Source organism: Ochotona curzoniae, unplaced genomic scaffold, assembly GCF_017591425.1.
Source record: "Ochotona curzoniae isolate NIBS_2020 unplaced genomic scaffold, NIBS_Ocur_1.0 contig_64, whole genome shotgun sequence".
NCBI classification, from domain to species: domain Eukaryota; kingdom Metazoa; phylum Chordata; class Mammalia; order Lagomorpha; family Ochotonidae; genus Ochotona; species Ochotona curzoniae.
Genome location: NW_024466502.1, coordinates 39060285 through 39078702, shown reverse-complemented (window position 1 = coordinate 39078702; position 18418 = coordinate 39060285). Strand labels below are relative to the sequence as shown.

General features: G+C 39.5%; 1 protein-coding gene across 3 annotated transcripts in view; it reads left to right on the top strand.

The window, feature by feature from the left end:
• SUGT1 (SGT1 homolog, MIS12 kinetochore complex assembly cochaperone) overlaps positions 1-16596 on the top strand; it is a 31910-nt gene extending 15314 nt beyond the window's left edge. For 2 of the 3 annotated variants that reach the window (XM_040991323.1, XM_040991325.1), the window contains exons 8-13: positions 2588-2619; positions 4515-4611; positions 4974-5081; positions 8141-8231; positions 13054-13235; positions 16476-16596. In XM_040991323.1, coding sequence (XP_040847257.1) covers positions 2588-2619; positions 4515-4611; positions 4974-5081; positions 8141-8231; positions 13054-13235; positions 16476-16577 — 612 coding nt within the window. In that variant the 3' untranslated portion in view covers positions 16578-16596. The remainder of the gene's footprint in view (positions 1-2587; positions 2620-4514; positions 4612-4973; positions 5082-8140; positions 8232-13053; positions 13236-16475) is intronic. The other variant, XM_040991326.1, reaches the window with a different exon arrangement.
• Positions 16597-18418: the final 1822 nt, after the last annotated feature.

The window sequence follows — 18418 nt, the reverse complement described above, 5'->3', positions numbered from 1 at the left end:
GGTCATCAAACTTGAAATAATTTAGAAGGCTTTTATGGTAGACTAACAACAGCTGTAAGTAAAATTGAAAATACTTTTATTTAACTTAGTGTTTGGTCACTTTGCATGTGCAGATTATTAAGTTAGCAAGAGTTACATTGAAGTTGAACACTATTGATTGAAGTTTTTTGTTGTTGTTGTTTTGTTTTTTTTACATTTATTTTTATTGGAAAGGCAGATTTACAGAGAGAAGAGGAGACAGGGAGGTTTTTGACCTGTTGGTTTACCCCTGCAATGGCTGCAAATGCTGGATCTGAGCTGATCTGAAACTGGGATCCAGAAGCTTTCTCTGGGTCTCCCACATGGGTGCAGAGGCCCTAGGCTGTGGGTCATCCTCCGCTGCTCTTCCCAGGCTGCAGGCAGGGAGCTGGACTGGAAGTGAAGCAGTCAGGACATGAACCTGAACCTATATGGAATACCAGTGCTTACAGGCAGAAGATTAGCAAGTTGAGCTACTGTGCCAGCCCTTATATTTTAAATTTTTTACTGAACTTGGGCTTCTAAAAGTTACTAGTAGTTTATAGGTTTTAACCAATCAGCTATGTGTTTAGTCAGGAAGTAAATGGACAAGGAAGGAGTCTGAAAATAATGTGTATTGTTTGCTTTCTAGCAGTGAGGGACTTGGGGCAGGGATCCGGTAATCATACACATGGGCTACTGATGATCAATAGTTTGTTGACAGCAAAGGATTTTTAAAGACGAGGGTCACGCGGGCAAGGAACAAGGTTCTGAAACATGACAGCATGTATGGGAGGCATCCAAGGGGAAGACAGTAAACAATGTATTCTGTTGGCAGGCTACCAGTATTTAAATAACATCCCGGAGGAAAAGCACCTTTTCTGGATCGATTATCCAAGCTTCAGGATTAGGGAGTTCCTGGCCTGTGCAATTCCATTCCAGCTGTCTTCAGACCTCTGCCATGAGTTCCCGGAGCTTTGTCTCAGGTGCACAGCTGCTTAGTGGTTTTACACTGTCCAGGATTCCCCTTGTCCTCTCCTCAGTTGTCTTCTACGATGTGTAGTCCTTGCCTTTCTGCATGGGCAGTTACTTATTCCTTTTCAGTCACTTTATTAGAGAAGACTTATTTTGTTGTCTTCCAGAATTAGGATATTAATAACGTTACTGTTTCCTGAGATGTCTTAATATGTAAACGTGGGCTAAAAGAGCTAATGCTTTTAAGCACATTGTTAGATGCAAAATATATGTGCATGTGTTGACTGGGGTTTCAAGGTCCATAAAAATGAACTCAGCCATGTTTGGACCTTCATGCTTTACCCATAGACAGACATAATGAGTAGAGAATAGATTGTAGGAAGTCCTTAAGAATTCTTCCTTCCTTCACCTGCTAGTAGCTGTGTCATGTGCTCTAAATGAGGTTTGTATTTGACCTGAAAACAACAGAATGGTATTTGAATAACAACTAGTTGGTCCAATAGCACAGACAAGTTGTTTACACTTAATAAATCGTGTCACTGCTGTGGTTCGGCTTAGTTTTATTCTGCTACTAGGATAAACTGGAATGTATCTCCCTTTTTATGATGTAAGTTTGGATATTTCTCATTTCAAAACATTAGGGAGTGTAATTGTTAGTTACACTGTCGGCTTTCAAGTGGCCTTCCAAATCCCCATCTCTCCACTTCACATTAAGGGATGATGTGTAGTAGCTTTCTGAACCAGGACAAGTTCTTGGGTTGACATAGTGTTAACTTGCATATGTGTAGTTTGGGAAAGAATAGGTAAGTCAGGAATGATTATTTTCTCAGGCCATGTGTGAACAAGGAAGCCATGAATGGAAAAAGTAATACTAGGAAACCTCCATAGAAATCTTCTTTTGTGGGTTCCAGAGCATCATTCAATGTCATTGTAAGCCTAAAGGCAATTCCCTCCTCTTAAAAATTGTTTTAAAATCCTAGAACTGGGATTTTATTAAGTGACCTTTTCTAGTCGTATAGGGTTTTTTTGTTTCTTCTTTTATTTTAAAAGAAGTTTTATTTGTTTTAAAACATTTGTTCATTTTCTGGGAGAGTCAGATTTACAGAGAGAAGGAGAGACAAAAGATTTTCCATCCACTGGTTCATTCCCCAAACAGCTACAGTGGCTAGAGCTGAGCTGAGTTGATCCAAAGCCAGGAGCTTCTTCTGTGTCTCCCACGTGAGTGCAGGGTCCCAAGGCTTTTTTGCCCATCCTCGACTGCTTTCCCACGCCTCAACCAGAGAGCTAGAAGGGAAATGGAACTACTGGGATATGAATCATGCTCATATGAGATGCTGGTACATGCAAAGCGAGGATTTCAGCCACTAGGCTATCATGCTAGACCCTAAAAGAAAACAGTTTTTAAATTAAAGTCAATTATATTACAAAAATACAAGACATTCTGATTTTTTGTGTGTGAAAACTGGTATTTAACAATTGTATTATGCTTTATCTTCAAGATTTTTATATATACTTCCTTGTTAAACTTTCACTGAGTACATTAATGATACGTGCATTTACATATGCAGTTGCTAAACTAATGTGAAAAACTCTTGTTTCATTTTTTCCAAATTAGTCTGCATCCCAGCGGACTCAGTCAAAAATCAAGTAAGTGTTTCTTCATAAATGTAAATACTCATAAAGCATGAACAAATGATTTAATAGTAAGCAGGTCCTTACCATAGAATTGTGTTGGAGCCTAATGATATTTTTTTTCTTTTATTATTTTATGATATATTTCCATAGCCCTGAGTTTTTCCTTACCTTCTCCCCATGTTCCCTCCTCCCTACCCCAACTGAGTTCCCTATATTACTATAGTATAACTTCATAAATTGCCATTGTCCATGCCCACAATGATGAACATATGACTAAGAGTCCAGCATCCTGTTGTCAAGATATAGTAATAGTTTCATTGGGAGTCCATCTTTGATCTGGAAGTAGAGATGCATACTACGTTGTATTCTCACATCTGGATATGATAGTCTCCATTACACAGTAACTATACATCCTCTTAAATGAAAAGCCACAATACAAAGTCAACAACAGGAAGAAAAGTAGAAAGAAATCCTGGCCTGCTTTCCCAGGCCACAAGCAGGTAGCTGGATGGCAGGTGGGGCCACTTGCATTAGAACTGGTTCCCATATGGGATCCTAGCATGTGCAAGGCAAACACTTTAGCTGCTAGGCTATTGCACCAGGCCTCAGATTTATTTGTTAGAAAATCAGATACATAGAGAGGAGAAGAGACTGAGCAAGATCTTCTGTCCACTGATTCACTCCCTGAGCAGCCTCAACGGCCAGAGCTGAGCTAATCGAAAGACAGGAGCCTCTTCTGGGTCTCCTGCCATAGGTGGAGGGTCACAAGGTGTCCTCCACTGTTTTCTCAGGCACTCTAGCAGGGAGCTGGTTGGGAAGCAGAGCCGCCAGGATCAGAACCGGTGCCCAAATGGGATCCCGGTGTGTCGAAGGTGAGGACCTAGCCACAAGGAATACCATGCCAAGCTCCAAACTGTGAAACTTAAAGTTCATTTAACTAAAGTGATTTTTATTTGAATAATTAGAAAATGATTTAGAAATGATCAAACAGTGCATTTATGTTCTTTATGGGGAGTTAAAACATGAGCCTGTTAAAACTCCCAAGTGAACTAGGGACTGTGGCAGCAGCAGGTATTGGGAACATCAATAAAAATTACAATCTTGGCAGCGTTAAACAATCTGATAAGCTATAGTGGGGCACTATGCTTGATCCTAGCTGTGACAGAATAAACTGTTCTGCTCCCATGCAACTTCAGAGATTTTAAAAGTGAGGACTGTGAAACACACAAAATTGGGTTCTCTAGACATACTAATCTCCTTGGCTACCTTGAGACTGAGTGAAGAAGTACACAATTTTGAGGCTGGTAGCAAGTTACACTTTACTTTATAATTTGGTTTCTCTGCTGTTAGATGTGTTCATGGATGTTCGAAGCTGGCTCCAGGTAAGAGAGCTTGGAGTGTTGCTCATTCTCGCCTGGTTGCACTGCACCACTGTCGCTTTTCTGACCCTAGATTTTCTTGTCTGTCAAAGAGCTGTTCCTGTTAGTGTTAGATTGAAGTGAATGTAGTACTCCCGTGAATGTAGAAAGAGTGAAAAAAAAACTGGCAGCTGAATATCAGAATCCAGAAAAATCATGGAAGTTTAAGTAAATTGAGAAGGTTTGGCTATCTAGCACCTTAATGTTTCTTGTTTTTTTCTGTTAGTACAGACAGTAGACAGTATCTTCAGATAGTTTTTGTAAATGAAGAGCTGTTTTGCTATTCAGGTTTCCTATAAAATTTGGAGGAAAACTTTACTGGTTTTCATTCATACAAAACAGATCATAGAAAATTAGTTACATAAAATCGTTTTCTGAAAATCAACAACCGTTTTGCTATTTTGTTCCTCAAGGTGGAGCTGTTTATCAATCTGATTTTTATTTTGATGAAGTGCTGTTTTAAGTTTCTTTTTTTTTTTTTTTAAATAGGTATGACTGGTATCAAACAGAATCTCAAGTAATCATTACACTTATGATCAAGAATGTTCAGAAGAATGATGTAAATGTGGAATTTTCAGAAAAAGAGGTCATTAGTTTTGAATCTTTTTAAATGTTGAGATTAAATGCTGTTATTTGGTGTATTTCATAATAACCTATGTGATTTCGAAAAGTAATGTAGAAACTGAGTAAATCTGAAGCATTGCTTTTAAGCTTAAGTCATTCTAAATTTTGAGATCAGACTAGGTTGAAGTTTGGTAGCCTTTTTTTGGTGATTAGCATTCAAAGTACAACTTGATTGATAGAAGTAAGGTAGGATTTGGTTATTTTTGTGTGGTGTATGCCATGTAAAGATTTGAAATCTGTAATTATGCATTTTAATAATTTATTAAATATTTCAACCTTTGTTACATACATTTCAAAAGTGTGATTTTGATATTTGTTCACTAGTTGTCTGCTTTGGTGAAACTTCCTTCTGGAGAGGATTACAGTTTGAAACTGAGGCTTTTTCATTCTATAATTCCAGAACAGAGCACATTTAAAGTACTTTCAACAAAGGTAAGAGTTATTGCTGGTAATTTGCATAAAACACAGCAATGCTGGTGGACTAATTGCCTATAGAGTTATAAATTTATGGATTTTTTTAGTCACTTATCTCTGAAAGGGACAGACCAAAAAAAATGCAGATTTCAATTACAAAGGTTTTATGTCCCAAGCTCTACTGTAGTGGCAAGTGAAAGTCACAGAAGAGTGGGCTGAGCTGCTACTTGGGTGTCTGGAGGTTGGCGCAATTTCTCAGCTAGCTAATCCTGTACCTGTACCTGTACCTGTACCTGTAAGGATGTGGTTTTTGTCCTAGCTGTTGCACTTCCCATGAAGTTACCTGCTTGTAGCTTTGAAAGGCAACTGAGTATGGCCCGAAGCCTTGGGCTTTTGCAATCACGTGGGAGACCCAGAAGAAGCTCCTGGTTTTGGATTAGCTCAGCTGCAGCCCTTGCAGCCATTTGGGGAGTGAACCCTGAATGGATGATCTGTTTCCTTCTCTGTAAATCTGCCTTTAAAAAAAAAAGAAAAACCAAATTGAGTTCTGGCTAGTACCCTTTGTCCCCGGTACCATACTAATGCATCATTGGAGGCAGCAAGTGAGCTGGGGAGACCCTTGTGCGTTCAGGTCTGTAACATCTTTCAGACTGTTGCAGCGCATAAGGAGAATGAATTACCATATGGAAAATCACCTTTTCTAGTCCGTCTGAATATCATGATGGCTATGCCATTCTGGTACATGAAAAATCAGTAAACTTTAAAAAAAAATTCCAACAATTACATATTTGTGATAAATACATTTCAATTAAGAAGTGTTTTTAAATAGATAATGAGCTGTAAGATGTGACTAACAATGCCTATTCTTTTAAACTAAGTTTTAAATTTTAGTTTATTTTGAGGAAATAATGAGAATCCAAATTACATTTTGGGTGCCTAAAAATTACATTCCTTTACATTTCCAATAAAACATATGTAAAAGCAATATTTAGAGATTATATTATGTGTTACTCTGAAGATGTATGTGTTAGTGTAATTTAGCAGGAAATTTATTGACTGAAAATAAAAATCTGACTCTGGTTTTCTACCTTCATCACAAAATGGTTACAGGGCTGAATTTTTTTTTAATGCTTCAATCCTTTTTTATTTTTTAGATATGTTTCTTTATTTTGATTTTTTGAATTATGTGTTACAATTTCATATGGACTGGGATTGCTCCCTAAACTCCCATCCCCGACAGATCTTCCCCATTTTTTTTTTAACATGTGTTTATTTTTATTACAAAGTCAGATATACAGAGAGGAGGAGACACAGAGAGGAAAATGTTCTGTCCAATGATTCACTACCTAAGTGAGCACAACAGCCAGTGCTGAACCAGTTTCTGAGCCAGGAGCAGGAACTTCTTCTAAGACTCACACACGGGTGCAGGATCCCAAGGCTTTGGCCATCCTCGATTGCTTTCCCAGGCCACAAGTAGGGAGCTGGATGGGAAGCTGGATGGGAGCTGCTGGGATTATAACTGGCGCCTATATGGGATCCCAGCGCATTGAAGGTGAAGACTTTAGCCTCTAGGCCACACCACTGGACCCAGATTTTCCATATTTTACTACAGTGGTATAATCCTTCATAAGGAATTATAATCCCATCAGTTTCTTATTTAAGTGTAACCCAGTGTTGCTGTTATAATGCAACATGCATCCCTGCTTCTAGACAAAAGATGGATTCCCAGTGAAACTTTGGACAAATATAGGCAATGGGATGCTGGACTTTCTGACTTTGTACCAGGGCTAAATTTTTAGCACCTGTGAAATGAGAGCTATGGAGTACATAAGCTCTGTAGTCCTTCCCAATACGATCCATGTGGAGATTGCTGATACATGAGTTCTTGGGAATGAATGGTAGAAGTTGACTCTTGTATTATTCCTTTTTTTGTATACCAGTCTTATACCATACTATGTTATTAACATTTATTTTTCTTGGAAAGTCAGATTTTGAAACAGATTTTCCATCTTCTGCTTTATTCCCCAAGTGGCTGCAACGGCCAGAGGCCATGAGCTTCTTCCAGGTCTTTGACGCAGGTGCAGCTTTTGGTGGTTCTCTACTACTTTCCCTGACCACGAGCAGGGAGCTGGAAGGGAAGTGGAGCAGCCAGGTTATGAAGCAGTGGCTACATGGAATCCTGGTGCATGTAAGGCGAGGAGTTGAGCCACTAGGTTAAAGCAGTGGAATAGACTAAAATAATCTAAATTGGATTGTGATGTTAACTCTGAAGGAAGCAAAGTATCTTTTTTTTTTTTAACTGTTTGTATAGGTGGAACAGAACAAAGTTTGATGGTCCCCCAAGATTACAATATCATTCAAATTCTATTAACATGCGTAATAAATGAATTTTTATTTTCTTTTTAAAGATTGATTTGCTTGAAATGCAGAGTTAGCTATCCACAGTGACCACAATGACTGTAACTGGGCTGATCTGGAGCCAGTAGCCACATAGCTTTCAGGCACTCCAATACTTGATTGAGGAAAAGCTGTTTTAAAAGAGAGTGAAGGGCCCTGCGGCATGGCCTTGTGGTTAAAGTCCTCGTCTTGCATGCACCGGGATGCCATATTGGTGCCGGTTCTAATCCCAGCAGCTCCACTTCCCATCCAGCTCCCTGCTTGTGGCCTGGGAAGGCAGTCGAGGACGATCCAAAGCCTTGGACACTGTACTGGTGTGGGATACCCGGAAGAAGTTCCTGGAGCGGCATAGCATCGGCCGTTGTGCTCACTTGGGGAGTGAATCATCGGACAGAAGATCTTCCTCTCTGTCTCTCCTCCTCTCTGTATATCTGGCTTTCCAATAAATAAATAAATCTTTAAAAAAAAAAAAGAGAGAGCCTGGGGAGATTTCTAGACTTTGTTGTAGCCACATAGAGCATGTAGCCGCATAGAGCATGAGCATATTAAAGGGTGTAGAAGCAAATTATTTTATAGTTCTTTGTATAATTTAAGGAAACTTAAAGACACAAAAATTTTGTAAGTTTTGTTTTTTAGTTTTATGTATTTTAAATTGAATAATGGATTTTATTTTCCTCCAGATTGAAATTAAAATGAAAAAACCAGAAGCTGTGAGATGGGAAAAATTAGAGGGGCAAGGAGATACTCCTCAACCAAAACAATTCATAGCAGGTTTGTTTTTTGGCCTTTGCTGAATTTTGAATTTATTGTACACCCTAGTTAAAATTAAATAGTAATAAACATTCTATCTGCTTTTCTTACTTTCCTTTGATAAGATGTATTGAGTATAATGAGTTTGCTTGGTAATGAATACAAAGTAACCTTTCTTAAAAGGTTTCAGTTTCTTTAACTTTAGGAATACAGATGCTACATTAGCTCCCTGCTAATGGCTTGGGAGAACAGCTGAGGATGGCCCAGGTCCTTAGGCCCCTATATGTCAGAAACTTGGAGGAAGCTCCTAACTCCTAGTTTTGGATTGGCCCAGGGTTAGTCATTGTGGCATTTCAGGAGTGAGTTAGAAGATAGATCTGTCTCTGTAAAACTGCCTTTCAAATATTTTTATAAAGAAAAGTTTTAGTTATCTGGCTTTAGATTTAGTTGTGCTTCTAGCAATTCTGAGCAGTCTATTAAGGTGGTAACAAAGTAGAAGACAGTTGGGACTGCAGAACCCCACTCGGTGAGATTGTAGTCGCTGACCTTGGGACAGGGACCGTTGGAATCTGCTCAGTGGTGGATTTTATTAACTTAGCTCTGAGTTCCAAAATAGTCCTTTGATTTCTTGGTGTCTGCTCAAGGTTTTAGGTGGAACAAAAGATAATGACTCATCAGCTGTTTAGATAGGCCTTAGGTGGTCACCTCAGAGTTCATAAAGTCGCCTGGCTCTGTGCAGTCTTGATTACATGTCAGGCCAGGAGATGTTGATGGTGCAACACACCAAATTGTCACATAGTTGGCATCTGAAGGAATTCACCTAGAGTTAGAAACTGTTCAGTCTGCCCACATCTGGGCTGTTCTAACCCATTACTGATTGAAAAGACAAAATTCCTTGGTTTGGGGCTATCTGTTCAAAGTTGGAATAGATGAAGGCAATCCAGACCAACTGCAGTCTGGCCCTATAACTCCTGGACCTCAAGAAGTCTGTGCATGCCCTCCAGCTTCCCCAAAGGATGGCAGTGGTGCCAGAATGTGTCCCACTCACTGGAAAATAGATGTCTTCCTAATGCCAGGCTAGTCTGTGAGGACACAGTTGGGGGAGGAGGCTATGGGCCTTCCCAGGTGCAGGGTCTCAGCAAGGGAGGTAGATCAAGCTCCAGGCTTCAAAGGGTGACTGTAAGATCCCTTTAATTTTCTCCATAAGGCTGGAGGGTATACCTTCGGAAGGTGATCATTAGCAGTGTGTATCTGTTGAGTTTCCATGGTTTCGCCTAGCTCAGCCCATCACCATTCCAACTTAGAAGCCAACCAGTAGAAACTTACAGTTCTATAGGGTTGGGCCCACATATCCACCACAGAATCACCCCCACCCCCTGGAACTGGTTCTCTTGCATGCTGGTTGGTGTCAAGGCCCAGTCTAATGTGACCCATTCCCTCATCTGACACTCGGTGTCAGGTATTGGGATCTAGCCTTGCCAGACAGGCCCCCAGCCATAGCTTGTGGGTGCACTGGCACGTAATAATCAGCCGTGTTCAATGCTAACAAGCCCAACCCAGGACTCCTATGTATCCTGGTGTATCAATCTGACTCATAAAGATGTTTAGGTCTCTCCCCTCCAAACCACCAGGTCTCAGTCCCCTTGCTTACCTGCAAGTACAGTGGCCCTGTCTGTCGTTGGGTGTCCCTTCAAGATTCATACCTCCCTTCCACGTACACTGGCCTCATCCGTGGATGTCCCTAGGCAATAATTCCATACTCCCAAGACCCCAGAGCTCCCAACCAGGTGAACAGGAAGCTAGAATCCCTAGCAGGAAACCTTATCCGGCACAGGTTTTCCCAACCACAGTAAGGTACCTGTGCTGCTGCTCAGACTTAACTCTGCCCAGCAAGATTGAGTATTTTCAAAAAGAGACAGTTAAAGTAGTGTGTTGCTTAATTCTAACCACAGCTTGGGACTTTCCTCCTATTATACAAGGCAAGAAAACACAAGCAGCTTGGTTAAAATCATCCAGCAGTTTTGTTGTCTAGGACTAAAATCCAGATCTTTACAGTCTGAGTGTGACTCTCCTGTTAACCCTGTGTGTGATACTGCTTGTTGAGTTCTTTTCTAATCAAGGAATCAGTCTCTACCTAAGTACTTTATAACCATTTGATGACTTTTGCAGTTTTTTGAATAGGAAGTTAAACACTTAACCTTTCAGTAGTTATCTCGTTGCCAGTTTCTTCACCCGTTTTTAATTTATAATTTGTTTTAAACCAAATGTCTTAGATTTTAAGATGTTGTTCTCGCTTTCCTGTTATATTTTTGTTAAGAATTAATATGCTTGTCAGATTTCCTGTGTACTGCAAGCTGGAGACTGGAGATAAGGGTAAATCACTTTAACTTATCTAGACCAGCTTATCTGTTAAATGGAGATTAAAACCTCTATTCCCATCTTTTCTAGAAGTCAGTGTTAGGATTAATTAAATCCATGTTTCCTAGGCTCTTAACATATTTTGTCACGATTTGTTTTCTTTGGCTACTAGTAAAAATGTACAAAGATAGAGGGAGTTTGTACTGGAAAAATGCTGATAGGATTTTTAAAACAATACGTTTGCCTGATTTTCCTCAGCTGGGAGAAAGCTGGTTTGCAGGTATAGAGGAAGTGGTTAAAGTCCTCACCTTGTTTGCGCCGGGATCACGAATGGGTGCCGGTTCTAATCCCGGTAGCCGTGCTTCCCACCCACATCCCTGCCTGGGAAAGCAGTTGAGGATGCAGTTGAGTATGGCCCAAAGCTGTGGGACCCTGCACCCACATGGGAAACCTGGAAGAAGCTCCTGGCTTCGGATTAGCTCAGCACCAGCTGTTGCCACTTGGGGAATGAACCATTGGACAGAAGATATTCCTCTCTGCCTCTCCTCTCTGTATATCTGCCTTTCCAATAAAAATAAATGAATCTTAAAAAAACTATCTAATTCGGGCCCGGCGCGGTGGCGCAGTGGTTAAGGTCCTCGCCTTGAACGCCCGGGATCTCATATGGGCGCCGGTTCTGGTCCTGGCGGCCCCTCTTCCCATCCAGCTCCCTGCTTGTGGCCTGGGAAAGCAGTCGAGGACGGCCCAAAGCTTTGGGACCCTGCGCCCCCGTGGGAGACCCGGAAGAGGCTCCTGGCTTCGGATCGACCGTTGCGCTCACTTGGGGAGTGAATCATTGGACGGAAGATCTTCCTCTCTGTCTCTCCTCTCTGTATATCCACCTTTCCAATAAAAATAAATAAATCTTTAAAAAAAAAACTATCTAATTTGAGGAAATTATAAACCATTTCCATAAGGAACGTTTTTGTACTGATGGAAATTTTGAACCAGGTGGTTTTTTTCTTTTTCTTTTTTTTCAAGATTTATTTATTTATTGGAAAGTCAGATATACAGAGAGGAGGAGAGACAGAGAGGAAGATCTTCCGTCTGATGATTCACTCCCCAAGTGAGCGCAACGGCCAATGCTATGCTGATCCGAAGCAAGGATCCAGGAACTTCTTCTGGGTATCCCACATGGGTGCAGTGTCCCAATGCTTTGGGCCATCCTCGACTGCTTTCCCAAGCCACAAGCAGGGAGCTGGATGGGAAGTGGAGCTGCTGGGATTAGACCCGGCGCCCATATGGGATCCCGGGGCATTCTAGTTGAGGACTTTAGCCCCTAGGCCATGCCGCTGGGCCCCTGAACCAGGTGTTTTTAAAACTTTGTGCCTATGTTATCCAATAGACAATGTGTTTGCCCTGTGTACCTATTGTATATCTGAAATAAAACTGGGCTGTGTTGTGAATGTTAAAATATATACCAGAATTTGCAGTCTCAGTATGGCAAACAGTATAAAATATCTTTGATTTTTCTGTTGATTCCACATTTTTCTGTTGATTCTGTTGAAATGGCTACTGGTTTTAATTTGGAACTGGAATTAAAGGAGACCTTCCAACTGCTGGTTCACTCCTCCTTGGCTGAAATGCTCAGGGCTGTGCCAGGCCAGAGACAGGAGACTGGAACTCTGACTCTGGTCTTTAAAATGGGTGGCTGGAACCCAAGTACTTGGGTCTTCTTCTGCCTTCTAGGCACAGTAGCCAGGAGGAAGATCAATGATAAGTTGGACAGCCAGGTGGCATTAGCATTTAAAAATTTTTAACATTATAAGGTCACATTTTTAGTCAGCATTGTATCTTGCTTAGAAAATGAAAACCGTTACTGTTACAATATTTTAAATTATTTGTGTGCATAATTTATGTGTAATGTGGACATTGAAGTCTTGATTGTCAAATGTGGTATTTTCTACACTCAGATGTTCCATATTTTTATACCGAAGTAATCTTATGTTTTTAATGTGGGAAAATGATGAAATCTTAATTACTGTTGGGTAGCAGCAAGGATAATATTTGGTGTATTTTAATCTGAAGGGTATGTAAGTACCTCAGAAAAAACTACATATTTAGTATTAACATTTTATTTACAAGACAGTTCTTAATAAAAACTTTTTTAAAAAATAAGGCTTTTTCAGTTTTGTAACTTTTCTAGAAGTGTAAAAATTCACATATATTTTTTTCCTAGCTTTTCCTATTGACATGAAAACTGCTTTTAATGTAAATTGTGTCATGTGTCAACAGGTTACACTTGGGAATATCTTTTGAGTAAAATAAACTGTTATGTTGTGCTAATTTAAAATATAGGTGCATAAGTCTTGGTACAGATCTGTATACAAAATGAGACATTTAATATAAACATGAAGTTCAGAGCCCTAAACAATTTACTGACGTACTCTATATACCATGACATCATCAAAAATGTGTTAATACTTCTGCCTTATTTACTTTGTAGATGTAAAGAACCTATATCCATCATCATCTCATTATACAAGAAACTGGGATAAATTGGTTGGTGAGATCAAAGAAGAGGAGAAGAATGAGAAGTTGGAAGGAGATGCAGCTTTAAACAAATTATTTCAGCAGATTTATTCAGATGGTTCTGATGAAGTGAAACGTGCCATGAACAAATCATTTGTAAGAAAATAATCCTTGCTTTAATTATTATCCTTTAAATGTTATGGGATTCCAATTTTCAGATATTTTAAAAGAAAGGCTGAAGTAGACTTTTAAAAGGCTAAAACCAAATTCATGTACCATAGCTGGAATACCTCTTTGAATCGGCTTTGAATGTTTCTTTTTGTTCTGAACCTTGACTAATTGTTGAGATAGTTGAAGACTTGTGAAGAAATGAGAAGTGAACTATTCCAAAGAATCTTGTTTTTCTCAGTGAGTTACAACTTGGAAGGCTGAGAAATACCCAAGTATAATGGTAGAAGGACAGGCGTATTCTTAGTTGGATTCATCATTGGAGGTGAATGAGCTGCCTCTGATTACCTTCTATAATCATTTGTTTTCAATGTTATCGATGAAGAATATAGAAAGGAAACTTCCAGAAGAGTTTGGCTAGGAAAGATACATGATAACTTACTGGATTAATAACTTATTAAGAAAATTTAGGCTTTGACTTGTAATCAGTTGTCTTTTACCAGAAACTGGAAATGCCACATGCACTCATACTTGAAGTAGAAAGTTAAATTTGGCATTTAATAATCAAGTATTTCATTAGTACATCCAATATTTCATTTGAAATATTTCATTCACATGGTATTCATGTGGATACGTGGTTTTTTTCACTATTGATGCAATTTTTAAAAATTTTTTCAAGTGTTTTTTTTTTTTAACGCTCACATTACTGTTATTTAGGAGTATTGTGGTGAAAGTGTGGTTTGGATATTGGCAGTTAGGGTAGAGAACAGTTCTGTGGTTTGTAGGGATTGCTTGTGCTGTGCCGTTCTCTGGATAGCCATTCCTACTGTACTGTCCTTATGGGATGCTTACCTTGCTGTGCCACAGTGCCTGCCTTGTTTTCATTTTAGTAACAGTGTTCTTTGTAGAGCCAGGGTACTTAATTTTTATGAAGTCCGATTTGTGGATCATTCTTTTGGTGTCAAATCCAAGGATCTTGTCCCTAACCTAGAATTTAAAGATTTTCTTTCCCTGTCTCCCACATTTAAAAAAAGTTGTAGGGGCAGGTTAAGCTACAGTCACACACTGTATTGAAATGCTTGGAATTATTCCCACTTCAACTTCCTACTGATACAGTGGAAGGCAGCAGGAGGTGGATCAGATCTGTTTTCCCTGGCACCCATGTGATAGACCAGAGTTACAACTCTCGGCTTCATCCTGGCCTAACCTTGGGTTGCAGGCATTTGAGGAGTAAGCCAGAGGATGGAAAAACATTTCTCTCTCTCTCTCTGCCTTTCATATAAATAAGTAAATGTTTAAAATTGAGCCCCTCTCTTCTCTTTAGTTTTATTGTGTTTGTTGCTCTAGCACCTTGTATTGAAAAAGTTATCTTTATTCAGTTGCTGTTCCCACTTTCTCAAAAATAGTTTCCCATTCTTTTATGTTGATCTCTGTCAATATTGCTATGTGAATACCATGTAAGTCTGAAGTGGGGCGGACTCATTCCTCATCATCTTATTCTTAAACTTCAGAATTGCTTTTAGGTATCCTTGCTGATTTTTCCAGATAAATTTTACAGTAGTTCTGTCAGTGCAGTAGCATCTTGGTTAGGAATTTGGTAAAAATTGCATTAGTCATCAGTTTTCATTTCTTTGAATGATGCTGCAGTTTCTAGCCTCCAAGTACTAGATGACAATTTTTGGTTTACTCTTGTTACTTCGTTGCAGTTGCTGGGTTCTGTTTTCAGTCCCGACTTCCCCTGGAACCAGTGGGTGTTGCAGTCCAGCCTGGTTCTGCCCAACACATACTCGGCCTTCACATAAACAAGTGGGAGCTACAGCCCAGTCAGAGCGACCCACAATAACCCCCACCAGGCCTGCCCCTACCCTGGTTTGCCAGTATGTGTAGCAGACTAGTCCATTCTGTCCCATATCCCATTGAATAGGGTCAAAGAAGATGGCAGGGAGATGGTGACGTTTCTTGTTTGGAAGATAACTAAAAATATCAAAAAGAACTGAGCAGGAGACAGAACCCCGTACAGCAAACCCCGAGTAAGGGAGACGGAGCCACTGAGATGGCTCAGTGGCTGGATCCTCACCTTGAACATGTTGAGATCCCATATGGGTGCTGGTACTAATCCTAGCTGCCCCACTTCCCATCCCTCTCTCTGCTTGTGGCCTGGAAAAGTAGTCAACGTCGACCCAAAGCCTTGGGACCCTGCAGATGCATGGGAGACATGGAAGAAGCTGCTAGTTTCAGATCAGCTCAGTTCTGGCCATAGTGCCCACTTGGACAGTGAACAGCATCAAGACAATCATGCATAATGTCACGTACTATGGAGTGACAACAGCTGTGATGCTGCTGTGTTATGAAAGTTCATTCTAACTGTAGATGTGGTTTGTCTCTGCCATTGAAAATCTTGATTTTCAATGTCAAGATAGGATCTTTAAGAGGTGGGAGCCTAATATGATGTTTTCATTGGGACCTTGGAACAATAGCCTCAAACTACCCTGATTATCAGGACAGAAATGCTATAAAGGAGCATACCTGACCCTTCCCTCCCACTCTGTCTTCCTGGCGAGTCATATGGTCTTTTCCTTCCTCACAAATTCACCCCATGATGTCAGGTGGTTCTCAACAGAGTTGGCATCCCGCTCTTTGGTCTTTTAGTCTCCAATAACCATAAGCTTTTTTCCTTCATAAAGGACCCAGCCTAATTAAAGGAACAGAAAATGGACTAATTGACTTGAATGTTATTTGGCACCTATTTGTATTTTTAACTGCTAGGTTGTGCTACATTCAGTAGATTGTAGGTACCCACACTGAGACAGTGTGGGTATGTAATTTGAATTTTGTAACATTTCAGAATAAAATTTAATGTATTTGGCAGGGAAGGATATGAAGTTGAGTTTCTTAAGTTCTGGAGCTTAGTTAAAGTTGTTTTTCTACATACATTTATGTGTTAAATAGCAGAGGGAAAAATGGTATCTTATACGGCAGTGTATATGAACGTGATGCTCTTACCATTTGGAATTTTTGGGCTTCACTAATCTATCATCTAACATTAAAAAAAAAATGTTTGAAGCTTTTATTGTGCCTATGGATGTTGTGTTTGATGTAACAGTTCATACTTAACTAAGTTTATATTGAATTTTTATTTGGGACTGTGTGCCTGGAACCTTTTTAAAAAATGTCTTTGACCATTTTTGATCATATGTCTCTGCAGCTAACTTTTTTTTTTTTTTCCAGATGGAGTCGGGTGGTACAGTTTTGAGTACCAATTGGTCTGATGTAGGTAAAAGAAAAGTTGAAATCAATCCTCCTGATGATATGGAATGGAAAAAATACTAAATAAATGAACTTGACAACACTGTATCGCATAAATTCACCTAATGCTCATTGTGTGTTGATATTACATTATTGACTTTTCAACACTGAGTGTCTTTTTGAAAGATAATACCTCTTTACCTCTTTGTGCTTTAGAAATTATTTTTCTTCAAGTGTTCTAAGAGTAATGAAGAGTGATCAAATTTTTATCACTTCTGTCAGTGATGGTTTTAGACATTTTGAAACTGAATGAAGTATTATTTACTACTAGATAGGTATTTCCATTTAGTTGTAGGAGTTGAGAAATCCTTAAAGGCATATTTTGGGTTATTGCCTTATTTTTGATGCAATATTCTGTAATCTGTTAGACCTGGCAACTTTGAATGAGCATAAAATTTTCAACTTCAGTGTTACTGTGTTGGCTTTTAAAAACTGGTTTTAAATGGAGTTATAAATATAATTTTTCTATGAAGAAATTTGATTTACTTATCTTTGTCTTTAGTTTTTAATGAGAGACTTGAGAATTACTTACCAGAAGGAATTTTCTGCCTCCCCTTTTTTTAAACGGGAAGTATTTATAAGTTGTAATTGCACTGAGATTTTGATCAACACTTTGCAAATTCTTGTAGCAAACCTGAGGAATTTTTATACATTGCAGTTTCCATTGTGTTGATGTTAATTAATGAAGCTGGGACAAGGAAAGATCTAGTGAGATTCAGCTTGGCTTTTTGCCACCGCCAGATTCCTGAAACTACAACACTGGTGGTGGGTTCCCCCCCCCCTTTGGAAAATCTGGTATCATGTTCCCATTATGACCTTGTTTTCATGGTTTATAATAGCATTGTGAGAATAATTATGTATCTACAAGGGTACTTCAGAAAGTTTGTGAGAAAAGGTAAAAGATAAGTTGTTTTTATACAGTAATTTTTTAATGTCTATATAGGTTTCTTTGATAATGCTTGTCTTCATGAAAAACACTATGCATGGATTTCAAAATGTTTTGCAGCAACTTGAACCTTTTAGTTGCATGTTTTCTTGAACTTTTTGAAGTACCTTCATATTTAGTGCTTACCCTGTGCCTGCGATATGTAGGTAACATGAAAAGAAACAAACCAAAAGACATGACCACTAACTCCAAAGACTTCACAGAGTTAACGGAAAAAAAAACTCTCTTGAAGGGATTATGGAATAGTTGAATGCTTGACTCACTGTAATTATAATTGTAAGACAAAGTGTTCTGTGATTGGAAATCTTTTTCTTTTTTTTTTTATTTCATTGGAAAGGCGGATTTACAGAAAAAGAGAGGGGGAAAGCTCTTCGGTCGCTAGCCATGGCTGCAATGGGCCCGAGCTGAGCTAATCCGAAGCCATTAGCCAGGAGCTTCCTCTAGGTGTCCCACACCTTGCAGGATCCCAAGGTTTTGGCCCATATTTCTGTTTTTCCAGGTTGTGAGCAGGGAGCTGGATGGGAAGTGAAGCAGCCAGGACATGAACCGGCACCCACATGGTATCTGGTTCTTCAAAGGGGAGGATTAGCCAGTTGAACCAGTGTGGTAGGGCAGAAAATCTACATCATTTTAAGCTATTGTAAAGTCTTACTAAAGTCTTAAGACCTTTAAGACCTTACTGTGTTTTCTGACTGTAGTTTTTTCAACTGTTGTGTCCAGTAGGTTGAGCTCTGTTGTGTCACTACATTTGTGAGGTGTTAGTGTATACACCAAGGTGAGGGCAGGGTATGAGAGGGAGCGATCCTTTCAGCCTCTCAGAGTAAGGGAGTTGGTAAGACAACTGGCTGTCTGTGGGCTGGTACTTTCTTAGTGCCCAAGGCAGTTAATAGAACTTGTTTTAAACATGCTGGGTGTTTTC